This window comes from Electrona antarctica (assembly GCF_951216825.1).
Source record: "Electrona antarctica genome assembly, chromosome: 11".
Classification (NCBI taxonomy): Eukaryota; Metazoa; Chordata; class Actinopteri; order Myctophiformes; family Myctophidae; genus Electrona; species Electrona antarctica.
In genome coordinates this window covers 44,517,636-44,545,400 of record NC_136792.1, presented here as the reverse complement: position 1 = coordinate 44,545,400, position 27,765 = coordinate 44,517,636, and the positions used below count along the sequence as shown (strand labels likewise).

The 27,765-nt window shown below is 43.7% G+C and overlaps 2 protein-coding genes across 5 annotated transcripts in view; both read right to left on the bottom strand.

The window, feature by feature from the left end:
* Positions 1 to 5,894, bottom strand: part of LOC306932514 (clathrin heavy chain 1-like) — a 41,241-nt gene extending 35,347 nt beyond the window's left edge. For 2 of the 3 annotated variants that reach the window (XM_079514345.1, XM_079514344.1), the window contains exons 1-2: positions 5,383 to 5,893; positions 3,356 to 3,563 (exon numbers count right to left, since the gene is read on the bottom strand). In XM_079514345.1, the coding sequence (XP_079370471.1) occupies positions 3,356 to 3,563; positions 5,383 to 5,424 (250 nt within the window). In that variant the 5' untranslated portion in view covers positions 5,425 to 5,893. Of the gene's footprint in view, positions 1 to 3,355; positions 3,564 to 5,382 lie in introns of all 3 variants that reach the window. The other variant, XM_079514343.1, reaches the window with a different exon arrangement.
* A 1,327-nt stretch (positions 5,895 to 7,221) lies between these two features.
* The window catches only part of vaspb (vasodilator stimulated phosphoprotein b), a 44,986-nt gene continuing 24,442 nt past the window's right edge, over positions 7,222 to 27,765 (bottom strand). Inside the window, exons 2-14 of one of the 2 annotated variants that reach the window (XM_079514359.1) lie at positions 24,912 to 25,083; positions 19,680 to 19,860; positions 18,879 to 18,945; positions 15,437 to 15,534; positions 14,105 to 14,382; positions 12,707 to 12,816; positions 12,571 to 12,613; positions 11,926 to 11,953; positions 11,772 to 11,814; positions 11,405 to 11,461; positions 9,810 to 9,882; positions 9,442 to 9,499; positions 7,222 to 8,798 (exon numbers count right to left, since the gene is read on the bottom strand). In XM_079514359.1, coding sequence (XP_079370485.1) covers positions 8,764 to 8,798; positions 9,442 to 9,499; positions 9,810 to 9,882; positions 11,405 to 11,461; positions 11,772 to 11,814; positions 11,926 to 11,953; positions 12,571 to 12,613; positions 12,707 to 12,816; positions 14,105 to 14,382; positions 15,437 to 15,534; positions 18,879 to 18,945; positions 19,680 to 19,860; positions 24,912 to 25,083 — 1,243 coding nt within the window. In that variant the 3' untranslated portion in view covers positions 7,222 to 8,763. The remainder of the gene's footprint in view (positions 8,799 to 9,441; positions 9,500 to 9,809; positions 9,883 to 11,404; positions 11,462 to 11,771; positions 11,815 to 11,925; positions 11,954 to 12,570; positions 12,614 to 12,706; positions 12,817 to 14,104; positions 14,383 to 15,436; positions 15,535 to 18,878; positions 18,946 to 19,679; positions 19,861 to 24,911; positions 25,084 to 27,765) is intronic. The other variant, XM_079514360.1, reaches the window with a different exon arrangement.

The following is a 27,765-nucleotide window of genomic DNA, read 5'->3' as shown; positions in this document are numbered from 1 at the left end:
GGTACAGTGAAGTGACAGCTTTCCAGGAACAGAGAGGAGGAGAAAAAAACTAATGTGAGTTTATGCTATTCAAGTGGGTCCAAGTTGGGTTGGGGCTGTACAAAAACGTGTGGTATGCTTGGGCACTAAAACTACTCTTCAAGCCTGGGAAAACATTTCATTTTAATTAAACTCAATCTTAGGCATTAGCGTCACCTGCAAGACCCCCCCCCCCCACATAGATAGGACACTGTTTAAGCACTATAAAAACTATAGTCGCGTAACCGGACTATACAGTAGGTACGCCTGCTGGTTAGAAATACCAAGCACTTGAAAATAGCTTTTGTCTGTTTCTACATCGGTACAGTCAATTGTCTTGACCTAAATAGTAAAAATCTGATCAGTTGAGACGAATAACAGTCTAAATCCATAGTAATTATCCATAATGTATAAATTATCCATGGATTAGGGGTGAGTACAAATAGGCCTTTTCAGGGAGGGGTCAGAATAAATTATGGACCTAGACTGTTATTCGTCTGAACTGCTCAGGGAGCCCATAATTTGAGGCATAGCACCCAATGCAATTTAAGATAGGATTTTCCAGGCCCATGTGGAAGTTCAACCCCCCCTTATTTAGCACTCTGGTGCTAATTTGGCTCAAGCTCTGCAAATATTTATACAGAAATAAAAATAGAGAACTTCAAGCATGTGACCAGATCCTCTTTGGGATTCACAACAATTATGTTAATCCTAAAATGGGGACGTTTTTGGTGTTTGGGGCTGAATGCAGATTAAGAAAAAGAGGACCACAAAGCAGACAAACAGATGTGATGACAGAAAGGTTGGTGGAGGGATGCACTCATCACGCCCATTCGGTTTCAAGCCCCTCCCCCTAATACCGGCTTCTTATTATTATTAGTGATCCTTTTGGCCTATAATATGCATCTCAGTCAAGACGAATCAAAAGTCTCTACACCCAATATTCACTGTGCATTCAAATAAAAAAGCTATAAAATAATTATATTAAACACAACCACTCGCACTAAAATAAAAATAAATAAATAAAAAAAACATGTGAATGATCGAGAAAAAAAATTATCCTGTTGCGTGTACACAAATGATGCTGTGTAAACACCCAGCTGATAGTTAATTCAAGTCCAGGACAAATGAAAACAATAGCTCCCAACAACACAATAGTTACTAGGTTACAACTTCAATACAGTAGGGGCTTGAGTAAGAAAAAAAACCATTTAATTTAATTAACAGAAACCACCATTTACAAACATGGCTTCTTCATTTCGACTAGAATCAAATTAGAGGTTACTAATTTACTGCACGACAAATACAGAAGCTTAGATTTCTTAAGCTACTTGGGCCTAATCCTGTGAGGTATATATGTGCATCATTAGTATCAGTCAAAAATAACTACCAAGCGCTCTACCTCCAAACTTAGAGGGTAGGCTAAATGCCTAAAGTGTAAAAGATATATCATGCAATGTGCTTGAAAATTCGTTTTCTCAGGCATTCTCTTGAAAAGGTTAAAAGAAATGCAATAGTCTGTGTGTTAAATAATGTAGTATAATCTTATAAATCTTCAACGATGCTGCTAATAGAACATGTGCGAAAACACACCACACTGTCATCAATAGAATAGATCATGGTGGCAAAACACCATGATCCCAATGCCACTGTTTGCTTTCTGCAATCTTCTAGATTATTCAACTAAATAAAGTATGCAGGATTTTATATTCCTATAGTCTCAGACTAGGTTAACTAACCCGATTCAAATTCTGGAAAAGCTTTTTTTTTTGCATTCCCCTCAATGTATTCTGCTGTTGAACTGTCACCCTGCTTGCAGCACTACCGTTATACATTCAAGCACGCATTACTACAGCAGCGAGGAACATCAAAACCGTGGAGACATCATTTCAACACAGTGCATACAGGATTTACACTTTGACAACTCATGATGTAAAATTCAACTCACCGTCTGCAAACATAAGAAAGCAGTAAGAAATGAAAAAGAGCAAAAACAAGCAAAAATAGACAAAGCATTCATGATAGTGTGACATTTCTGCTAGCGTTGCTACTTTTATTTATATCATAATAATATTAATGTCCTGTAGGTAGGTCGCAGTTTGAACAAATCTTAATGACTGCAAAGCAAAACAAGAGAACAACCAGGTGCTCAGTGGAGGTACAAGTTGAGTTAAATATTGTACGGTTGGTGCTAAAACGGGACTAGAACTTGAGGAAAAAAGAGGAGCGATCCAAGCACTCAAAAAAAGGAGAGGACTGGAGTAAAATCAGGGTACTATATTCATATCAAAAGGTTAAAAATCCAACATGTTTTGCCAACAATTGTCTTCATCAGAACATGTGTGAAGCAAACAAACACAGGTCCTTATATATACACACGTGAGACAGGCCAGTCAGGCAATCAGCATTAGTGTAACAGTATCGCGTTGCCAGACTGTTGCCTCTTGCAATTCTCAAATGCTTCCGTCATACAGTCTGGAGAACGGAAACTCTGATCGATTCATGAGTAAGAAATAAAGCGGAAGTGAAGCCTCCTCCCCAATTCTGTTTCTTCTTTACAGTCGTGCAGATTTATCCCAATGTAAATCAAAATTATCTAAGCATATATAGTTTGCTGCTTAGCAGAAGTGGAAATAACAAAATAAAATGTAAAAGATATTTTAAAATATATTTTCGTGAAAGGAAATGCCAGTTTCCTAACTCGGATTTTGGGAGGTGTAGTTTCAGACTCTATATAGAATTCTGAGATTGTGGAATAGTTGTCTGGCTACGCGAGACTAGCATTAGTGTAGAAACACACCCAGAGCTACACAAGTGTGTGCCTACAATATTTAAGAGGCTATATTAAGAGATATAGCCTGATTAGCCTCCTAAATATGTTGATTGATTTTTCTGTGCTTTTCTTGTGTTATTACACATGTGCCCATCGGTGTGTTGCTCAGGCACACTGTGTAGCTCTGGGTGTGTTTCTACACTAATGCTGATTGCCTGACTGGCCTGTCTCATGTATACAAGGACCTGAGACAAGTGGGTTGAAACATGTTTTTTTTTTACCTTTTTGAGTGTTTGGATCGCTCCTCTTCTTTAAAATCTTAATTACCGATTCATTTTCTCTTTTACAAACAAATGAGAATGCCTGCATAACGGACATCAATATGTGAAGCAGACTATGCAGACAACTTGGCAACTGGCAGACAAAGACAGACAGAAACTACACCAATGAGGTTGATGTTCGAAAACTAGTAAGACATAGATGAAGGTTTTGGTCATCCCCTGAATTCATTTTTATTTGGTAAAAACTATGTGCCAACAACACAGCCCTGGGTGTGGAACCTACCTTTGAGGGCGATAACTTTACTGGCAGGGTTCATGATGGCGCTGTCTGCAGAGATGGGCCTGCGGATAGGAGTGTTTGGGTCTGCCATGTCAATGATGACAACTTGGGCCTGCTCGCCCACCTTCTCCCTGATGCAGATGAATTTATCCGACTCCATGGTTAGAGTACTAAATCCAATGTTGGCTGGGTTGATCCCCAGGTTCTGGAGCTGAAAGGGGGAAAACACAACATAATATGAGCCGAAGAAGATGGAATCTGACGTTTGTCGTTTGCCTTGCCCTGTTCCCTATATTAAAGTAAAAGGCTCCAATAGTCCAAGTTGCTCCAGCGTCTTCTGTATTCTGGAAAACATGGAACCTTTTACAAATCAAGGAAGGAAAAATCCACTAACCTTAGTAACCTAGTAGTAAGGCCAGTATGTTTCAGTTTAAGTTCATGTAATATTGCATCTCCAAGGTGAATTTTGGGGCTCTCATAGATACACGATACAAAAACAGCAGTCAAAGAACACCACACAACAGGGTTCCATCCCCGATTTATATGCCTATTATTAAAAGGATGCTTGAGTAGTACATTTTTAAGACAAGACTTCTAGTCTTAAAATTCCAGAAATAATTTAATGTATAATTTCTATTACAATTTAGGCATTTAGCAGACGCTCTTAATCCAGAGCGATTTACATTAAGCAAGAACAAAAGCTTGGGACAGCCTGATATTAACATATCAGGCTGTCCCAAGCAAGTATGAGTACGAGTTTGGGAGAGAGACAGAGAAAGATGGGGAGTGGGAGGGAGGGGTGAGATGTCAAACAGACAAAATACTGCTTGTTTCACTTCAGCTCTCCTCCTGCAGGTATGAAGAACCACAACAAGGCAGGTGTGCCAAAAAAATAAATGACCCGCAGTGACAGTGGTGTGTGAGTGATGACATGATGTCAGCCGACAAGTATCTGACAGCTCTGATGTTGATCGCGATATATATTGTAATAATATATTGTAATAAAACAATATTGATCGTGCTTAATACGACTATCGTGACATTGGTTCGTTTGTATCACGACACACTACTACAGCCCAGACAACTGAACTGCATGCTAGCTTAACATGCATGCAAAGGTTAACGAAAATCGATTACGTTTTAAGAACAACATCGCAAAACATAATGTACCGGTATTGCATACATTTCACCGAGTTGCTCGTGCAGTAGCTACGATGACAGATAGCTATGGAGACGAGCTAAATAGCCTCGAGCAGCTAATAGAATGTTGCACAGAAAACGGTGCCCCATCTAGAAATATTTCAAGTCACGATGGCTTTTCTTTACTATTTCAGACAGAATTTGAAATCGTGAGTATTTTTGCGCAAAATAGTCGGATAAAAACGTTGATTCGTGTTTCAGGTGCATTTTAGTCGGCGTCACTCGATCGGTAGGATTATTCAGAATGGCAACTGTCATATTTGTACAAACAAGTACATGAACAGGAGGCAGGAGCAAATTATACAATCTGACACATTTAGGCCATCTGATTATCTTACATCTGTTGGATTTGAAAACTATTAAACATGCATGGTATCACTTGATGTCAAACTGTTTAGGTGTTGCCGTTTATGAAAACATTAATATATCAGAATGGCAACTGTCTGTCTGCCCTGTCGCGTTCCTCTGGGAGACACAGTTGCGGTGGTGGGGCCGGGGTCACGTAATTCAATAGGTCACCGACGTCGGTGTAGCCGCTGCTCGTCTAGCACATAGATATGGCAGGCAGCTCGAGCGGGCTAACGGCTAAACGGGGGAGGGGAGGTCATTCATTTGGTGCTGCTGGCTGCTGGTGTTGACGTTTAACTTTAGCTTTAGCCAAAAGCTAGCCGCTGCTAGACGGGCTAGCTGTCAAAAACAGCCAACGTAATAGTAATAATAACCTGGAGAAAACAAGTAATAATAAACCCCCCAACCAATGTCCAATATAAGTTGCTGCTGGTGGCTGACTGGCGTGTAGTAAGGCGGCTGTGTGTGTTCACACATTTTACCTGCAGGTGCTCCTGGAAGCGGATAGGGAGAATCTGAGCCATGGTGGTTGTTGTTGTTGGGTTCTGTTCGGCTTGCTTCTCTTCCTTCCTTCCCCCGCCTGGTAATAGAAGCGAAATGACGCTAGCTGGCTAAAGCTAGCGGCGCGAGCTAGCTAGCTACGACCTCCTCAGTGGATCGGTGTAGGTCGGAGGGAGCCGCCAGTCAGTCACTGGGGAAAGATGATGCGTTATGCGAGTGTATTTAGCTGTACGTCCCCCGCCAGGAAAAAAAATGTTAAATGTATTCCTTCCCCGGCCCCCCGTCCGTCGCCGTCAGTCAGTGTGCGTTTTCGCCACTGGACTGCATCAATGAACTGCAGCAGCAGTGGCTAAACACAGCGCTGGTTCAAGTCCAAAATCCGCAATGATGGCGGCGGAAACGGGCTCAGAAACAGAACGGTTCACAATCCGGAAGCATCATTCACTGTGGTGGAAGGAAGGACACACTTCTGACCGTGACGCATAAACTCTGTGGCGTGACGTTACGGGGCAGACCCCCGACCAGTACCACATCATCACTATTATATTTATCATCTCAATTTCACAACAGGGGGGGGGGGGGGGTTAAATTAATTACGCTCCTATGTCACTAAAATGTGGAACGCCCTACCAACGGCCGTTGAGAAATGTGTGAATCCCTAGACTCCTTCAAACCCGCTCTTCAAAGAGCACGGCTGCAATTCGAAACTGGCCCCTGGTGAAAAAAAAGTCCCCCCCCATATCTTTCCATACTGTACACCCTTTTTATTTTATTCTATAGGCTATATTTAATTTTTTCATAGAAGTGTATATTTGTAAATGTTAATCATGTCCTGATGAAAACTTTGTATTGACCTGTACTTTCGTTTGAACTGTACCCATTCTACAAACTTTCAATTTTCAATCAATGAATCACACAATTCCGCCGTGACATGTAGGTCCATTATTTAGTCAGCATTCATTTGAGCCACCCACGGAGTCACGGACCACCATTTGATGAGATTTACTGTAGGCTCTCTCTCCCTCTCTGATCCAAAACTAAATAGTTTGTCAATGTTGGATACGATTTTGTCCACAATTCCATGCTGTATCGATGTGGTACAGTACCATAGGAGAGATAACAGGCAAATGTTCTAGGCTAATTGTGTACTTAATAATTTAACTCAGGTGTAAAATGAAACCAAATGGACCCTGAGTTGAAGATCTAATAAGGGTCTATTTGGTTACCAACACTCCATCATTTAGGCAGGGACCACCTGGAACCTCCTCAAGGACTGCTGGTGGTCCCCAGACCACTGGTTGAAAACCACTGGTGTAGTAGCCTACGTCAGTTCTGCGTAGTAGCTAGGAATATCACATTGGAATGCATGATAACTTGCTGGCAACCTCCATCGATTTACTTTTTTGTAGGACTGGGTGATATGGACAATAGGCTAATATTGTAGATATTTGATACATGCACCTCAATATCGAATTAGTGGTGCTCCCACAAAATGATGTACACAAGATTTGTTTTATATTAAAATAGTCATCATTAATGCACATAACTAAGTGGGTAAAGGTAAAGGGAAAACAATTCTAACAGTCAGATACACCCCTTTAGCCTAATGCAGCTTTTAAAACCAGAACAAAAGAAACACAAGCCGTACCATGGCATAAGACAATATCCAACGATATATTGCAACTCTAGTTCCAAGGTTATGGGTTTGAATTGTTCTATTTTGCTGCACTGTTGAGGTGCTTGTGTGAATGTGTGAAATATGTAACTTTTAAAATGTAACACATAGGCATTTCAAATGGAAAGGAAGACTCAAGACATAATCCATTTCAAGAAGCAGCTGTATTTGACTATAAAGGCATTTCTAATCCAGTGTCTCTAAGCTGTTTTCTTTATATTTCAGTGTAAAAAGCCTATACTCTATTAGAAAAAAAAGAAACAGTAAACCCAAAATAACAATTCATAATAAGAAAACAATAATCATCCAAAAAAAAGGATCCCCATTCACCAGTCATCTCAATTAAAATAGAAACAGCATTTTATTTTTGCTAACATTTTCCCTCAAAACATATATATATTTTTTCTTATATATATATATATATTTATATATTTATTCTCAAGGCAGTTGGTCATGGCCAAATTAATTGACCTTTTCATGGCCATTTCTCATGTTTCAAAGTTACAAAACATACCTAAAATGGAAGAAAAAAAGTGAGAAGCACAGTATAACACCACTGCACTGCCCAACAAGTAGCATCTCATTCTGACTGACGGGGAAAGAGTGTCAGTAGAGTGGTGCACACATGCACGCACGCACGCACGTCGCACACACAAACTTTCTCTGGAACAAGTGCAATGCAAAGAGAAGGATTTCTCACACTAGCACAGAACTACAACATACTCTTTCACAGCACTCGGGTTGTCCGTCGCATTCCCTTTGCTCACGTCTTCCTTCCTCATCTCTCCTCCATCTCTCGACATGAAAGGCTTGTGCTGTATTGTTGTCGGGTGTTGTTCTTGGCTATCGTCAGTAGGTGTAAATCCACTTGAATGGAGTGACAGAGAGGGCAGACAGAAGAACCCTCACCTCAGCCCTTCAAGGGCCAGTGACTTGCTATAGGAGTGGTGGTTCCCCACATCGGGGATCCCTGATTCATAGACGAGCAATGTCTCGTTCCACCTTCCACCTTAGAGTGTCACTCAGGTGAAAAGAGATAGTCTTTTCTTTTTTTCCTAGCAGGGCTTGTCTGAAATTACTGTCTCTCTGTAAAAGGCAGTTTTTTCTTTTTTTAGATTGAATAATGAATGATGTTCTCCAAATGAAGAGAAAGACAAAGAGATGGAGACAAAGAGAGAGAGGGGAGCGTGACAAATTGCCACATGCCAGCATCTTATTACAGTAACATATGTGAATAATATGTCATCCCTGAATACTGAAGACTGACTGCCCTGTTGACAAAAATTGTTACAGTTGGAGGGAGAAGAAGCGAGGGTGCAATTCCTGCAGGGGCTGTAATTGTACTTGGAAAGAGAAAGAGCAACCACAGTTGTAAAAGCTAAAGGATGTGGGTGGTGAAGTGATTAGCTTCCCTGATTTACCTTTTCTGGCCATTTCTTGTTTTACATGATGTGTGTGTGTGTGTGTGTGTGTGTGCGCGCGCGCGCGCGCGCGCGCGCGTGCGCGTGCGCGTGCGCGTGCGTGTGCGTGTGCGTGTGTGTGTGTGTGTGTGTGTGTAAGAAAATGTTGATGGGAGAGAGTAATCCCTGGGCTACACAGGAGGGGGCAGCAGAGGAGAGATCCACATCCACACAGGGGCATAGCCTCTTCCTTCCATCCATCCATCCATCTCTTCTTCCTGACAGAACTATGTGCCTCTCTTTTGCAGCTCCTGAATAAAGGCTGTGGAGTGGGAGAGAGCATCAGTTAGTTCAGCAACATCCGTCAGAGAGCAACAATTCATATTTATTTGTCAAATAGAGGGTATGCACATGCATAAAGTCAGTGGCAAATCGAGTGGTAAAGTGATGGGCAAAGTGAGTTTAATGTTTAATGCAATCAGATAGAACTTTACTGTTTGGATGTATAATGGGCTGTCAAGGCCAGAAAGTAGTTTCTTGCCACTTAGTAGGCAATCTCGCATAACTTCCGGGTACGATGATGATGTCACAAGCATAACCTCTATGTACATTTGCATCTACAGTATTGGACTGAGGCAGATTCTAAAATGCCTTCTAAAGCCTGACCTAAGTTTTCTGAAAAAATTCAAAAATTACAAAAAAAGTATGTTGCTACAGTATATACTGTACATCGCAACAAGAAACCCAAAAGGTGTTCCCGTCCAGAAGGGTTAAAACACCAAAAGAGGTTCCCGTCCTGAATGGGTTAAGACAGTCTAACTTGAAGTTTGGACACGTACACATAGTATGCAAAGTACAGTAAATACACACAGACTGGACTATAACTTGTACACATAAGCGAACTATACTATATTGCATTATGTCCATATTGGTTTGCGAGAGGAAACATAATGAACTTGACCTACCTCCAATTATTTCCTCCTTTACTTTTTGTAACTCTTTCCGCACCTCCTCCAGAATTTCCTACAGGGCAAACAATTGGCATGAACATCACATGACAGCCAGTATACGTGAGACACGGGCCTTGAGGTGCATTTGGAACCCAGGATGTCACAGTTCACCAGGGCAACCCAAGCACAATATGTTTTGTAACAGTTAACCACATATACTGAATATACTTTGTTGAGCGGGGGAGGGGGGGGGGGGGGGGGGGGTCCTCCAGGGGTCTATACTTGCTTGGTCCTCTTCTTTTCCCCTCTACACTAGATCTTTTCTGCCAATCTATTGTAAATAATTAGCTGCTATTTTCACAGAGACCAGAGGGGAGACATACCTGTTTCATTTTCTCTAAGTCTGTGTCGTCATTTCCACTGGCATCATTATTACTAGCAGCGCCGCTCTTCATCCTGTGAGAGAACGAGAGACAGAACAAGGCACATAAAGAAGACAGATTTGACGAAAGCCCTGGACTCCTTTTGCACAGCTGCAGACATTTTGCCAAAGCCAGGCAATTCCATCATAGAAACTGTTGCTGTCAACCAACGGAGCCCATCGCCATAGCCACTGCAGGGGGGTGAGGGAAAGGAAAGCACCAGAGATAGAAAAGGTACATACATCAAGGGATGTAATGGACAACAAGGCCACTTATACAGTGTACTGAAGCAAATGCCTGTGTTGTTCTCCAGATGATAAGAATCTTTACACTATCAATCTATACATACAGTCTATGAAGGAGCATCACTGATATGTTTTTTCTAGTAAAGAATGTGTATACAATATACCCTAAATGTTTGTTGCTGGAGATGGGTTTGGTTATGCCAGGGTGCGCACACACAAACACGCACGCTAGGGCTGACCCAAAAATGGAATATTTGAAGCTTCGTTCGATGGCATGGGATTCGAACATGAAAAAAAAAAAAAAGAAAAAAAAAAAGTTTCCGTCTAAGTAACACACACACACACACACGACACAGAGGATTCTTAATGAAACGGCACAGTGATAGTGGAGACAGTGGGAGACAGACACACATACTACTGGGGCACTGTTCTACTGCAGCCATGTTTTTTTTTCCTGGCCCGTTGCTGAAGCTTCGAAGTTCGGGCGTTTTTTTATATAGAAGCTCCGATCGAAGGTCAGCCCTAGCGCACGCACAGTGTCGCACACACAGTACAATATGTTGCTTATATCAGTGACTGCTCACCTCAGGTTGTTGAACAACTGGTGTCCATCTAACTTATCAGATATTTCTACATCACAGCACATGTCCCTCAGCAACACGGTAAACACAAAACAAAAAACAAACAAAAGAAGACACCCAAAGCCTTCTTCGGAGAGTTCACTAGGGAGACCACAGACAGCACCACCATCTAATGCTTGTAAATTCCATGCAAATCAAAGAAGGATAAATATATTTGCGTGGACAACCATGGTCACCTCCACTGAGATATCTTGTTTTTTTTCCGGCAGTGAGATAAAATGTACTTTAGTGATGCGCGGGTCGGCTCTGAGGTCATTTGCTATTCACCTACCACCTATATATGGTGGAAAACATTAAATATGACACAGACCAGCATCTGAATGAACCTGAAAATATATTCATTTAGCAAGAGATTTTTCACAATCTCTGTCCAGCCACAATTATTCAATGTCGGTATTTATGACCTGAATCTGCCTGAATTGCAGGACCTGCAGCAAGTCACCAAGTCCAACCAGAGCATCACCATTGCACTCAAAAAGGGTCTTTGAACGCATGACATTCTGCAGTCCATTAGATGCATGGTGCTATCAAGTTGTACAGTATACTATCCCCACCCAAGGCAGCATTCTGCAGTGAGGCTGCGCTGACCTGAAGGGGACGGAGAGAGAGAGAGAAAGGGACAGAGGGAGGACCGTGGAAATGAGGATGATGGGGCAGCATTGTATTATACCTGGAACCCTGGGACAATGAGGGAGTGGCGTCCATGTTCTTGGGGACCGAGTTATTCCTGTTAGTGAAACACACACACTCTTGCTCTTAGAAAGGAAATGACAGGCACACGTACACACACACACACACACACACGCGTGACGCGCACACCATTCTCATTGACAAAAGTACAGGTGTGTGCACGCATGCGTCTATGTGCGGATGGAGTATGTAGTATGCCGACATTAAAACACACAAATTAAATTATGACGGAAAACTGCGCTTCATGTCAAGACGTGTTAAAACATGGACGCCGGAAACACTTTGCGTTGGGGCGTGAGCCTGAGGTTGGCCACAGGGGACATGGGAACAGCTGACTTCTGCATTACCTGGGCATGGTAGACGCCTTCTCCCAAGGTCTTCTAACGGGTTCTGAGGAGACAAAGTACATAATATGAACACACCAGTGCTAGACAAACATGTAATATCAGGATGAATTCATACAGCTGGCATGTTGTGGATTTTAAGAGGTTCAGTTCTCACCACTTTGGCCCTGAGACACTGAGTCATCCTGCAGACAGAAGAGAGAGAGAGAGAGAGAGAGAGACTTCCAGTTAACCCATTTTGACCTGAGATCAGATTCTAAAAATGTCTTCTACATCCTGACAGTTTTCTGAAAAAGCTATGTTTCTATGTCAGTCGTTCTTCGGTTTTTCAAAAATAGCAGACCTACAAGCTCGTAGCGCGCCACTCGGTGGCGCGCTATGAGCTTGTAGATCTGCTATTTTTCAATAGCTAAAGCATAACATAATGCTAACACCACAATTACAATTTACAATTTAGGCATTTAGCAGACGCTCTTAATCCAGAGCGATTTACATTTAGCAAGAACAAAAGCATGGGAATACATCACATATATAAAAAGCATTTATCAAGAAACATGCATAAGCTAAGAACGTAGCTAGAACATATCTATATAATGACACTGTACATATAAACTATACATATATACTATACTATGCTGTACATATATACTATGAAGTGCTATGACTACATACACATACACCAAAAGGGGTTCCCGCACAAAATGTGTTAAACATGGGATGGGCTCTCAACAACGTCACAAACCAGTATCCAGCCAGTCAGGGGTATTGAATGACAGATAAACTAGATTACGCGAGTACTCACATTAGTTTTCGCCGGTGTGTCGCCGACGTCTGCAATTTTTCTCCTGCGGATTCCACACAATCACGTGTTAATAATCAGCAGGTACGTATTAAACTGTCAACCGTTTTCCTGGACGACAAAGTAAAATGCCACTCACCTCCGTGCCAGGATGGATGCCATCTCGCCCATAAAGCCGCCGCCGCCTCCTCCTCCTCCTCCTCCTCCTCCGGAATTATTGGCTGGCGCTGCCGCAGATCCTGCTTCCTCCTGCAGAGGGCAGCATAGCAAAGAGTCAGGAGTGAACATGAATTGAAAATCACTGTTCCTGTAAGACACTAGTCTAGGTAGGGCAGTGGTTCCCAATAGAGCGTCGCAGTCCCGCCCCCTTTCATGACGACGCCAGGCCCAGGAAATAATTCCCAATGCATTTTTCCCGTGCATTTCAAAACGTATTTATTTAAAGACCTTATAAGCGTCGTACAAAGCCAACTCTTGTCGTGACAAATCATGACAACAAACACAATATTTTGGACCAAACAAATAATTACAAAGAAGAAAAACAACAAAAAAAAGTGTTGTAACCTGCCGTTTTCTTCTTCTTTCTAATTATTTGTTCAGCCCGAAAAATTGTGTTTGTTGTCATGATTTGTCACGACAAGAATTGGCTTTGTCCGCGGCGTAAACGTCTTTAAATAAATACTTTCTGAAAAGTCTATGAGGAAAACGGGGATTTCTTTTCCGGGTCTCTCGAGGGTGGCGGGACTGCGACGCTCTATAGTAGTTTCCCCAATAGTTCCCAAACAAAATGTAGAAAACGTGTCTGTGACACACAAATGGGTCCCAACCCACGGTTTGGGAAAGGACCAAGGTGTAGTTGCTGCACTACACGAGGTGACTTTAATACAGCGTGTGTGTGGATATACTAAGATCAGGGCCTCTGTAACTAGTCAAATGGTTAGGAGTCTGATGGGATGGTATGCTATGAAAACGGTATATATAATATACACACGCACAGAGAGAGAGTGAGAGAGAGTATAAATGCCATCAATGACAAGGCTGGTACAGGTAATATACCTCAATAAAGATAGATACACAATAAAGAAAGCCTTGCGGTAAGTACTACATTTTCATTACATTTAAACGTTTTACTTTTTTGTCATCCCTTACAGTACGTTTTAACAGCGGGCGAACAGCGGCGACTCTGGGCAATAAAAATCTCCTAGTGGGCGTTCCTGAACAAACCAAAAACAAAGCCCAAAGCAACACATGAATTTGATTGGATATCGCCTGACGATGTTGTCCAAAGATGAAATATTGGCATGTTTTTGAACAACGTTCCTCTGCCCACTTTTCGACTATCGCCTGGTATCGCCAGTAGTTGCGGGTCCCATAATCAAATCACACACTTCCGGAAAATACACCCCAGGCTGTCGCCCGCTGTTAAAAACGTACTGTGACAGTGGCAATTTGTGCACAACACAACGTACACCTATTGTTTAACTTCCATGCCTCCCTCAAACTTCAGACCAAACAGTTTCCCCGTACCCATACACACCTTGTTTACTTTGCGGAGCTTGGCACTTGCGATGGCAGCGGCCAGTCCCCCACCACCACCTCCACCGCCCCCTCCTCCAGCGGAGGGCAGGGGTGGTGCGGGCGGGGCGGGAGGTGGTCCTCCGGGACCTCCACCTCCTCCTAAGGAGGGCGGTCCCGGCGGGGCAGGGGCCGGAGGAGGGGCGGGGGCCGGCGGAGGGCACGGGGGCGGCGGAGGTGCCGGCGGAGGTGCGGGGGCGGAGGACATCGGAGGAGGAGGAGCTGGGGGGGGGATGGCAGCTAGAGACGAGAAAAACAATGAGTCACTGTGACCGCTTAGCGTGAACATTACCACATGTACTCCTCATAAAGAGATCAGACTAGTGATAACCAGGGTTGCCAAGTCCGCTTTTTCCCCCCAGAGTCGTGGGTTGCAGTTTTTGGGCTTGTTTTAAAAATGCGGTGGCTTGTTCCAACAAGCCATGATTTCTTTGATGTATAAATACCCATAGATTTGGGGGAGTGTGACAGAATCGGTCTGGCGTCTATTATTAAGCCCTGGTATTAGGCTAAAGTATGTGCGTAATACTAGTATAACAAATGACCAAAACATTCATTATTATAGACATACATAATATTTATAATGATAAATGCATCAAATCTTTTTTTTATTGGGATTATATCGCCATATTATTGGGCTTGTTTGGCTCTCGCAAGAGTTGGCTTGTTTTTGGAGATGGGTTGGCTATTTCTCTTACGAGAGTTGGCCATAACATTTGTGACCGTTGTCTGCTGAATCTTGTCAACACAATGTGTTTCTGACAATGTAAAAATGTAGCCGAATTAGCACAATTTTCACCAAATGACCCCTAGCCATGACTCGTTACAAAAAGGTACGTCTTGGAGATCCTACAGTATCATGCAATATGAACTGTACTGTAGTGGCTTAACCTATTTTCGGCGGGAACCCCTTTTGGTGTTAGCATTATGTTATGCTTTAGATATTGAAAAATAGAAGATCTACAAGCTCATAGCGCGCCACCGAGTGGCGCGCTATGAGCTTGTAGGTCTGCTATTTTTGAAAAATCGAAGAACGACTGACATGGAAACATAGATTTTTCCGAAAACTGTTATTTTCAAACAGACATTTTTAGAATCTGATCTCAGGTCAAAATGGGTTAATAAGTAGTTGGATAACAACTCATTATGACTTGTAAATCATACGAGGAGGGACTGTACTGTAGTGATGTGAATGATTAGGAGCAGCAGCAGCATGTCTTTTCTATGGAAGAGGAACAGCATTGTTAATGGGGGGGGTGGTTGGTTGTGATGACTAACGCAGGCGTTTCCTGACCTGTGGCCGCTTGTCTCTCTCTCTCCTGCCTCTCTCGCTCTTGTCGTTCCCTCTCCAGGCGTTCTCTCTCCTGCTGTTCCAGTCTTTGCTGCTCCACTCTAGACAAAACACATTAATTGAGAAATGCATTCAAATAATTCATCCATACAGGACATTAAAGAACTACTCCAATATACTGAACTCTTGTGGTGCTACATAATATGAAGGATGGGGCATTTTGCAGCTTCTGATTAGCCTATACTAGAGTGCACTTGCTCCCTAGCAAAGTCTCCCACCTCCTCCCCCAACACATCTGTCAGTCACAAAGATCTTTTATACACACACAGTCAGGAAGGCACACATGTGTGTACACAGACATGTGCACAATCTCAAACACGGCAATCTCAAGCATGCCGTGTGTTGTGTGTGTGTGCGCATGACTGTGCACACACATTGGTGGTGAGATTTTTAAAAGCACTGTTGGTCGACTCGGGCACTGTGCCCAGACGGGAGGGAGGGGACGGCCGGGGAACCATTACTGTTCTTTCTCGGAATCGATCAGGTTTACTCACTACTCATGAGGCCGGTGAGCCATGCAAATCCCAACCAATCATATCTAGGCAGAGAAACTAGTAAAGTGAATTCAAGCAGTACTTCTTTTTTTTCCCTATAATTTTTATCCCACGATTTTGCAACCCAGTTTTTTCACCCAGTGCCAATTATCTAATGTAATCCTGGGCGCTACACTTCCTCTGCCAACCTGGGGGGGGCAGCGGACTGACCTCATGCCTCCTTCTATGCATGAGGAGTCCAAGCTGCTTCTTTTCACCTGACGGGGGGGAAATTCCCTGGCCGGACGTAGCGCGTGGAAGGAACACGTTATTCCGACCAGTTCCTTTCCCCTCCATCAGGCGCCCCGGCTGGCCAGGGTATTCAAGCAGTACTTTGTGTATATAAGTCAGTCAGTCCCTGTGCTTTATTAGAGCTTTGGACCCGGCATAAGCCGTGCGTGCGGCATGAAAACAACAGACAGTGCTCCTTTTGACAGACAGTTTCTCTGGCCAATCAGAAAGCCTCTCCCTACCACGCTGCATATGACCATTTAGGCTGAAATGAGATTAAGAGGTTAATGCCTAGCCTATGCAGGCAAGTGCAGGAGGTCAACGCAGACCTGTTGGTGGACGAGGGGATATAATATGGACGGAGGGACGGTGGGAAAGACGGGGGGATTTTAATGTGAGATGAGATGTGTTGGCCTTCCTTGTCCCCTGTTTAACCTTTAACCTAGATGGACTGATGGAGGGTTTAAGCAGCATGAGGGCTAATGCCATCAAATCCGCTACACGTGTGTGTGTGTGTGTGTGTGTGTGTGTGTGTGTGTGTGTGTGTGTGTGTGTGTGTGTGTGGCATGCACAATTAGCAGATCTGTGCAGGCAGGACAGAAGAAAGAAGCTAAGACAGCCTGAAAGCCTTGATATACTTTGTTGTGGTGTTGTCACATGGTGTCGCGTTGCACGCGTTGTGAGCATGTAGTTCTGCTATTTTCACTGTACGACTAAATCGATAGCAACTAAAACCCACAGTGGACTTCATTTGAACAGATGGGCTCGTCTCGTAGGTCTGCCTAATATGGGCGCCTAGATCTGTTGTAGATTATCTTCAAAATAAACAAAAATCTCATATATCACTAAAGAGCGAGGAAGAGTTATGACAAAAGAATGTTTGCCTCGGAGGAAGGCACGAGCCGACATGCTTTGGTGTCGTTTTTTTATGTCTCAAGCCCGTTCAATTTAAGGCATTGACATTTTTCAAACCTACCTCGAGCGCCTTGGCCATAACTCTTTCTCTCTTTGGATAGCGTTCCATTCCAGGAGTACCGTTGGTTTGAGGGACACATGTAGCTCTTCTGTTACCCCTCTTTCTCATATATCACCGTTAAGCTTAGCAAGAGAGTATCCATGACACATCAGCTACACCTAATGGCCCAATTTGTTTTGAAAGGAAATCTTTATTAGATTGAATCTACTTACACCTTGCACAACTAACCAATTCTCCCCCACGGAAGTGGGGGAGAATCACTGGCGTATCACTGGCGCTAAACATTACATTACTTTTCACCAGTTTTTATTTTCTTCTACTCTGCTACTCATCTTCTCTAGGACAATGACACCTCCAAAAACCTTGAAGAGTACAATTCTGGTCAAAGAGACATATTAGTAGACCTGTAACTCGAGTGACAACGCCGGATGGTAACAGCGAGGAATTCAACATCCAAACCGGAGTGCTGCAGGGAGACACCCTAGCCCCCTTCCTTTTTATAATAGTATTGGACTATGCTCTGAGACAAGCTATTAATGGAAGGGAGACAGAGCTCGGCTTCACTATCGCACCCAGAAGGTCTACGAGACACCCTGCAGAAACCCTCACAGACCTGGACTACGCTGATGACATCTGCCTGCTATCTGACAACGTAAGGCAGGCACAGGCTCTCCTGACCAGTGTGGAGTTGGAGTGCGCCAAAGTTGGCCTCAGGCTAAATGCAAAGAAGACTGAGGTCATAACCTATAACATCCCCCAAGGACATCTGCCCCTAACAACAATAGAAGGTACTGTCCTAAAGGAGGTCAGTGACTTCAAATACCTGGGTTCATGGGTCGGCTCCACAGAGAAGGACCTTAAAGTGAGGAAGGCACTTGCCTGGCGAGCTCTTAATGGCATGACCAGTGTGTGGAAATCCAACCTCCCTCGACATATCAAGATCAGTTTCTTCTCTGCTACCGTGGAGTCTGTTCTCCTCTATGGCTGTGAATGCTGGACACTAACACAAGCCCTACAGAAATCCCTGGATGGGTGCTACACCAGAATGTTACGTCTGGTACTTAACACCAACAGGGACGAGCACATCACCAACAAGCGTCTGTAAGGGGCATTACCAAGTGTAACAGAGAAGATAGCAGTAAGGAGGATGAGACTAGCTGGCCACTGCCACCGACACCAAGAACTCCCGGCCAAAAAGCTTGTACTGTGGGAACCGACACACGGGCATCGATCGAGAGGACGTCCCACACCTACCTACGTGGACGTACTAAAGAAAGATACTGGCGCGGAAAGCACAAAGGAGCTGGCCAGATGTATGGAGAACCGAGATGACTGGAAACGCCGATGGAAGGCTCGTCTGAGGACGACGTAGAGAGAACACAAGGTGGGCACTGGATAGCACCCGGTCTCCCCCAAAGAACACCAGTCTTTCTTGGCCCGGGCTGCGGGCGTGGTGGTCCGGGCACCCTAGGCTGCAATGCCAGCCTGACACCGCGTTGCGGGTTCGAATCCCGATACTCGACAACCTTTGCTGCGTGTCACTCCCCCAGCTCTCTCCCCATTTCCTGTACTATCAATAAAGGCATAAAAGCCCAAAAATAAAATGGTAAAAAAGAAAGAAAAAAAAGACCACCAGTCTTGGTACCTTCGCTGTTGTTCCAGCTCCTCTGCGGTTGGTCCATTTGACACTGGGCGAGGGAGGGTGGCGTAACCTGCAGAAAGACAGCACGGGACGTTTCCGATGATTAGCTAAAGGGCATGGTATATAATACATGTTCTGCTTTCTACACAAAGCACTAGGTGAGATGGTGAGAAGGACAGGTATACCGTCTGACTACATTCCCAAGACTTCTCTTTGAACATGTTCACCTATAATGACGTGCCCAAAATAGAAAGTGATTAACCCATTATTCATTAAGACCCGAGGACCTTAATTCTACAAATGTCTTCTAAATTCTAACAGTTTTCTGAAAATAAAAAAGGGACCCCCAGAAGCAAAGATTTGAGTTACACATATTCATGATTTTTCTAAAATGGCAGATCTACACGTTCGTATCGTGGCACTCTGTGCCGCACTATGAGCTTGCAGATCTGCTATTTTTCAAATAGCTAAAGTATAAAATAATGGTTAAAGACAAGTGGTTAAAAGGTAAGGTGACACGGATGCGTTCCACCAAGGTCTTAACCCATTCTGGGCGGGAACCCCTTTTGGTGTTTTAACTAAGCATTATGTAATACTTTAGCTATTGAAAAATAGTAGATCTACAAGCTCATAGCGCGCCACCAAGTGGCGCGAATGTGGCGCACATCTTTGAATATATATTCTTTCAGAAGACTTTTTTTCTTCTTTTTTTTTTTACATCAGGCCTAAATGGGTTAATGGCTTAAGGAAGCATAAAACAACGCCTGGATCTCCGGCGATCCAGCGGTCGTTGCCATTGATTACCTGCGTCTGCCATTGAAGTGAGCACCTCCAGAGCGTGCTGCATGCCGTTGGCGAACAGAGCGGCATCCTCCTTGCTGCCAAAGTTCAGCCCCCAAACCTGCCGCGCGTCTCGCCACTGATGGAAGTTAGGCGTGGCCTGGTTGTACTTCAGGCCTTTCACGATTGGACAGTTTATGACCACCTAGAGAACGGGTTGGACGGACACAACAGATGACCCGTGTTAGCAGACATGCAATTTACTATTACAATTGTATTTACAATTTAGGCATGTAGCAGACTTAATCCAGAGCGATTTACAGTAAGCAAGAACAACACATGGTAATACATCAAATACATAGAAATAAAATAGTCATCAAGAATCATAAGCAAGCTAAGAACCTAACACCTGTCTAACAGTAGAATATCTGTGCAATGAAACTATGAGTACCGGTATTAGCGGTATACACTATAGATGCAATGTGAAGACTTTAGGAATGGTGAATTTGAAAAGGACAAGAAGCTATTAGACGTGAGTGAGAAACCTGCAGCACTGGGTCAGATGTTTCCATGAAATGACCTAAAACAAACATCCAGAAAAATAATAAAGAAAGAATGTAACTAAATGAACAAAAAAAATAAAGAATAAAAAGTGTGGAAAAAAGAGGTTTCTCCAACACTAGCCTCAGAGACCACATGCATTCCCATCACGGTATTTATGTTTAATGTTTGACATACAGTTTGCACTGAAGTTAATATAACTATGTCTGGGAGAAAATATGTTTCTCCCAGCAGGTGGCGTAAGCCCTATACACCAGTGGGGGGGGGGGGATACGTTTGGGGACGTTGAGCGCAACCTGAATGTGCTGACGCACCATTTCCCTGTTTGTTTTACAGCCTCTGAATTCCACAGGGCAAAGGAGAGAGAGAGAGAGAGCGAGAGGGGGGGGGGTGGGGGGTCAAAGAGGAGAGCCAGTCAGAGTGAATAGTACACCGGTAGACGGCATGTGTGCTCCAATGGGAGAGAGGCTAACTAACATGTTCAATCGCTGCAACCGGCATGCGAGAGGCATTCCTAACCTCTGTCCAGTCCTGTCAAACAGCAGATAGATAAATGCAGCCAGGTTGGGACAGATAGAAGGAATGCGACCATGAGCAGCACCGCAAACATACAAATGCAATCTCCTGTTTCAAGTCAATCATGGCATTTAGAAAAGAGGGAAGCACGCACAACTCCACTGTCTCAGTCTCTTGGAACATTTTACCGGGTGCACGGTCAGGAAACACTTTCAAAGAAGGAGAATACCAGCACTCACGGAGTCCTTTAAGGCACTTTATTGTTTCATCTTTAAACAGGGAAAGGTAAGCTGCAAGCAGCAACACAACGAACGCGTTTCGGCCAAGGGCCTTCGTCAGCGTTGAAAATGTTGTAAACAAGGCAAAGTGTCACTTTACAACATTTTCAACGCTGACGAAGGCCCTTGGCCAAAACGCGTTCGTTGTGTTGCTGCTTGCAGCTTACCTTTCCCTGTTAAAGATGAAACAAAGTGCCTTAAAGGACTCCGTGAGTGCTGGTATTCAAGTCAATGGCAGGCAGGGGAGGAGTAAGGGCGTCGAGAGGGAGTGATACGGGGAGAGATCAAGAAAAGAGACAAATGATGTGAAAAAGGGGAGAGATGGAAAGAGACACCATATATAAGTAAGTAAGTAGCCTTGCTGAGCCATGAGGCCCATAGGGGCAGGAGCCTATCTCCCGTTTTCGTAGCGTGAGGCAGCTTGATGTACAAGTACACCCCCTGGACATGACGCTAGTATGTCGCAGGGACTTACCCCCAATCCAACCCTTGATGCTGAGTGCCAAGCAGGGAGGCACTGGGTCCCATTGTTTAGAGTCCTTGGTATGACCCGGCCGGGGATTGAACCCCGACATCCCAGTCTCAGGGCGGACACTCTAACCACAAGGCCACTGAGCTGGTCCGACACTGAATATGAGAGATAAGTTTGCACTCATCTGCTACTCCCCACCCCCCACTTTTTGCTTTGACAATGTAAACGTTTTCTCATGCCAATAAAGCCCTCTGAATTGAATTTAATTGATTGAGGCATCCTACTATATATGTAGTACTAAGAGTGTCACCAGCTGACCAATCAACTTCAAACTGTGTGCCGATCACAGAGGATCCGAGGGAGCCATGTGACATGTGAGAAGCCTGTCGGATAAGCAGATCTCCACATAATATCAATACAGCTGCAAATCCTCAAATATGGAGAACCCGGCCTGATGTTATCAATATGACGTCAATCGGCATAAACACAGACAGACAGATACAGACATCTTCATATATGGACATAAAGGAAAACAGACAAACAGGTACAAAGCTGGTATCCTGAACCAGGTGGGGCATGCATATTCAACTCTCATCATTCTAGAGTCTAGTTTAACTGCATTGTAATATTATGTATACAATAGAGAATCATTATAGCCAAATTATTTCCACTATTTCCCAAAGTGTTTCGAAAATTGACAAGCTACAAACTCACAACGCAATCAATGTGATGCATTGTTGTGAGATTGTAGATCTGCTATTTCCCCGAAACGTCTTCACCCATGACATACCACAAATAGCGACGCCAGGCAGGGTTTAAGTGGTTGAGCTCAACTTGCATTTCATCATTTAACGAATGTGCCGGAAAATGACCCATTTTCTCCCTCCGAGAATAACAGATTTTCGACGGTGTCACCTCAGCTGAGAGAACGACAGAGATGGGAGGGGGGGGGGGGGGGGGTCACCGCCAGGAAATGACCGAGCAGGCATACTATCTCGCAGGAAACATCATCCACTTTAAGAGCCATCTCTAGGGAACACTTGGGAGGCTTGAATGTTTAAAGAAGGACAGAGATGGCGGCAGCGGGGGAGAGAGAGAGAGCACTGATGTGATGATGGGGGGGTGGGGTGGTGAACCCATCCAAACGCTCTCCTCCAGCAATCTTATTTGTGAGATGGGGGTCTACAGTACAGTCCAGTACAGTACAGTACAGTCTACAGTGTGAGATGGGGGTCTACAGTACAGTCCAGTACAGTACAGTCTACAGTGTGAGATGAGGGTCTACAGTACAGTCCAGTACAGTACAGTCTACAGTGTGAGATGGGGGTCTACAGTACAGTCCAGTACAGTACAGTCTACAGTGTGAGATGGGGGTCTAACCCATTTAGACCTGACCTCAAAATCTTAAAAAAAATCTTCTAAATCCTCCAGTTTTCTGAAATAAATATTTTCACGATTTTTCAAAAATAGCAGACCTACAAGCTCGTAGCGCACCACTCGCTGGCGCGCTATGAGAGCGCTTGTAGATCTGCTATTTTTCAATAGCTAAATTATAACATAATGTTTAAACACCAAAAGGGGTTCCTGCCCAAAATGGGCTAAAATATGTGACTTTTCTTGTAACCATCGCGCTCCGACTTCTGGTGCGATATCCACTCAAATCAACATCACAGGGAAGACACTGATGAAGGCTGGATAGCCGAAACGTCTATTTTTAGTTTCTACATCATACTGAAAGACAATTGAAATTCACTCGTCACTGAGTGCGATCCATTACCTTTATAATTTGGTTTATGTACCTTATAAGTTCATATGCATTGATATGACTCAAAGTGTGTATTATTAGCGGTATCAGGTCACTGCGACTGTGGTTAAGTGTGTGTGTGTAACCCTACCATCCCCTGCAATTGCATCTCCCAGGCTGCAAATAAGAACGACCTCTCAGCTTGCTCAGTTAAGTACAAGGTCTTAAACAGAACTGATGCCAGTCGGTGCTGTGGGTTCAAATCTGGCTCAAGTTGACCTATGTTGCATGTTATGTTACCCACTATACTGTATGTTTTTTACACATTAGTCTGCAATTAATCCTAGTATTAACTCATCCACCGCTAAATGGCAGTAGCAATAGTTAGCACAGGCTACCATAGATTTGTTCTTTTTTTTAGAACGAGAGTTGTAAGATGTGTCTTAACCCATTTAGGCCTGACGTCGAAATAAAAAAAAAGTCTTCTGAAAGAATATGTATATATATATATATATTCAGAGATTTGTGCCGCATTTTCACGATTTTTCAAAAATAGCAGACCTACAAGTTCTGTATATATATCATAGCGCGCCACCGAGTGGCGCGCTATGAGCTTGTAGATCTGCTATTTTTCAATAGCTAAAGCACAACATAATGCTAACACCAAAAGGGGTCCCGCCCAAAATGGGTTAAGTCATGATTATAAAAGTTAAAAACGTCTTTGGCCTGGAGGCACTTTGTGAAAAAGAAGTCAAATAAGTTCTTGGGCCTAGAATGAGTGTTAATATACTAGTAAGAGTATTTTGAGTGCTTTAGCAAAAATGATGCTGCAGTGCTTAGTAGTAGTTAGGGGTTGTGCTAAAAATAATGCATTTGTCTGTGACTGCATTCCACAGACCGTGGCACCTCCCCTGGTGTGGATGTCTGTGCCGGGTATTGAATGTGAGGCAGCGGACTGACTGCTGAACCAAAAAAAGAAAAATATAAACAAAAACAGGATGCACACTCAGCAAACCTCCTCAGGGTAAATTAAGGTCGGAAAAAGCAAATATATATATATATATTTGGCAGCGGTGGCCTAAGGGTTAGAGGAGCGCCGTTGTTGCCGAAAGGTTGCCGGTTCGATTCCCCGGACGGGCAGGAAAAAATCTGGGTGGGGAAGTGATTGTCATCACTCACCCAACACCGCTGAAGTGCCCTTGAGCAAGGCACTGAACCCCCAACTGCTCCCCCTGGAGCTGCTTAGTGGCCAACAGTATAAGACTGTGGTTGTACTGGTCAGCTCCCAGGTTTTTGTGTGTGTGTGTGTGTGTGTCTGTCTGTCTGTCTGTCTGTCTGTCTGTCTGTCTGTCTGTCTGTCTGTCTGTCTGTGTTTCTATGTGCAGGGCGTTGCTGTGCTCAGCTACTTCCCTGGGTAAATAAAGAATTAAAATATATATATATATATATATAGTATATCATGTGGGCTGTGTGGCCGAATAGAAATAGGGTATATGTTGCGCCCTGGCCCGACTCTATATGATGACATAACACTGATGATATAAGTACACGCACTGTATGGCATGAGTGAGAGGCAGCGAGCCTTGCCTTCTTCCCCACCCCCTCCCTTCCCCTTAAGACACCGACATCATTATGGACAAATAGCAAACACCTGATCCACCCACGACGGCACTGTTTTCCCATACCTGCTGGTCCGTCTGCATCTTGCGTCCCACTACTCTGAAGGCGTTGGTGGAGGGGTTGTGGTAGATCTGCACTCTGCTGAAGGTCTGGGCACCAGCGCCCGCCGGCAGCCACTTCTTATTGCCATCGTCGTAGATCATCACAGTGGCCCGAGCCTGGCAGATACTCGACTCACTGGGCGAGAGGACAAATAAAGGCCGTCTTAGAATGCTTTCAGAATTGGTTTTGTTATGTTTTATTTTATATGTATTAAAAAAAAGAGACTTGCTGTCGCATACACTGTCGATGCCCCCAATTAATTACACAAATTGTATTGCATTACAAGGGAAAGAATGTTGAGCCCTGACAAGCCCTTCCTCATTTCGTGGACATATGACACTGCAGCAGTTAGCATGAGAAATATTTGTTAGTGCTTACGTTCCAATGTTACCTGACTTAAGTGTACCAGGCCACTTTATTTGCCTTTCTAAATAGCTGATAGCTATAACTTTTGTTTGACCTCGCTAAAGCTATAACCTAAGGCTCATTTCAAAACGTATTACGTCTTATCATTGCTCCAACAGGTAACAAAGCACTACTAATACTTTCATTACCAAAACGTTTGGATGCATGTCTGGGGAAAACCAAGTTTCTAGGACTGTGAGAACTCTGTCATAATGTTCCAGTTCCTTTGTTTGTTTTACTTTCTGTAGCCTATGCAGATGACGGAAAGACGAGGAATCTTTATTCTTTATAAAGAAGTCAATTACACATAATATTTGCTGATAAAGCTCGAGAAAATAAACTGTCCTGCCGGCAGTTGAGTCGAGGAAGAGGGAATGGCAGCACTGAGGTTTGCCGGAAGAGAGAGGAGAGCATGAAAATGTAAGCAAATAAAAAAAGAAAATGAATCAAAAAACATGAGAGAGGAAGTGTGAATTGCAGTTGGCTCAAGGAGGAAGAGAGACAGTGTTGTCGAGAACGAAGGAAAGAAAACATAGCTGTGTGTGTGTCACACAGCCTGGCTTCTGGAGACGGGAGCCAGTACTTCCAGGCTAGCCTCGTCTGGTCTTCGGCGCTCGACACACTGTCACAGCACACTGCCTCTGAAAAGCTCTTTGCAAGCATCAGGCTAATGGATCCTAAATGAATGGTGGTATCAGGCCAGAGGCCTGCCAACAACAAATGTATCTTTGTCGTTTGTTTTAACCTGCTTGGCGAGTGCCAGGTGAGAGTTCACTGCATCAGGACAATTCAGAATCAGATCACTTCATGTAAAAGTTGACAAACACGGACAACACAAAGGCCAAAGACAAACACCTGCAACGCATACTTGCGCCGTTTAAGTATGTAATTATCAACATTTCACAACATGTCTTCAAGCAGCTGCTGTCCGATGAAGTCATCAGTCATGTTGGCGTATTTCTCTTGACCTGGCCGGTACACTCATAAATTGGGAAGTGCAAATCTACCTTTTGAAATGAAAGGTACTCATTAGCCAGGGAATGTTTCAATGCAATATATGGGTCTTCATCAGGCTTACAGGGAACATGGGTTTGGACTCCAGGTATTCTTTTTTTATTACATAGTTCTAGGTAAGGCTCTGGGATACATAATATTATGCTGGGTCGTGTCTCAAATATTGCTATGCCATGCAGTAATAGCCAGCAATGCATGTCCAGACGCCCATAAACAGGCCATTTATAAGACTGAAGTGTAAAATCTAAGATTAGGGCCGCCTCTTGGTATGGGTGCCATGATAGTAATTATGCACCGATGCATTCAACAGATGGGTGTATGAGGGTCACATATTAGTAGTAGTGGCTACGTGGTAGTAGCTGTAGAGTGTAGAGCAGTGGTTCCCAAACTGTGGTGTGTGCACCCCTTGTGGTGCGTGAGCACCTTATAGGGGGTGCGTGGCATGAAAAAGCTAATGGTGGTGCTATGGTTTTATTTTAAATATATTGACATATTATGCCAATATATGGCATGCATATGAAGAATATAGCCTATGCTGCATATATATGTCATATTCAGGTTCATATATGTGGATATATAGGAAATATATGTCTCTATATAGCTTATGCAATTTGTATTTCCATGTGGGGGGGGGGGGGTGCGTCAGCTAGGTCGGGAGGTAACAGGGGGTGCATGGCCCAAAAAGTTTGAGAACCGCTGGTGTAGAGCAAACTAGGGTAATTATAATAACAAGCCACACAAGGCCAAGAAAGACTGCTCTAATAGGAAAGCATAAATATAATCTATCTATATGCTTTGTAAATACTGTTGTGGAACAAGTACACAAGAGCGTGTGCAAAAGAGTAGAGTCGTAGTAAGTAGTGCGGGAAATGAATGCAGCAAAAGGCTGGTTTGAGGAGGAGAGGAGGGATTGGTTTCGATCCCAAACAAGATGGGCCACAGGACAACAATGAAGACCGACAAAGACAGGAAGTAGAGTGGTGTTCCGAGGAGCGGCTGGAACCTTCCACCTGCTCTACATCTCCAACTCCTCCTACGCGGCACGGCGCACGCACACACATACACACAAGCACAAGCACATGTTTTAAGATAACACAGCTCACGGAGAAAAACACACCCAAAAGCTGTCGCACAGTGAACACACCTAGTTGATAACAGTCATGAGGACCGCCATGGAATGGGAGTGCTAAGTGGGGATTTGCAATAATACCCTTAAGGTTTATAAAGAACAAAATAATCACTCCTTGTGAAAACAAAAAGAGGATCCTATAGAAACTGTCGCTTGTAATCATGTACACCAGTACAACAACATTAACAACATATCTGATATTCTAGTTATGTCCGTCAAGCTATAGCTGTACGCTGTGTTATCTTGCATGCATGTAGTTGTACAGTATG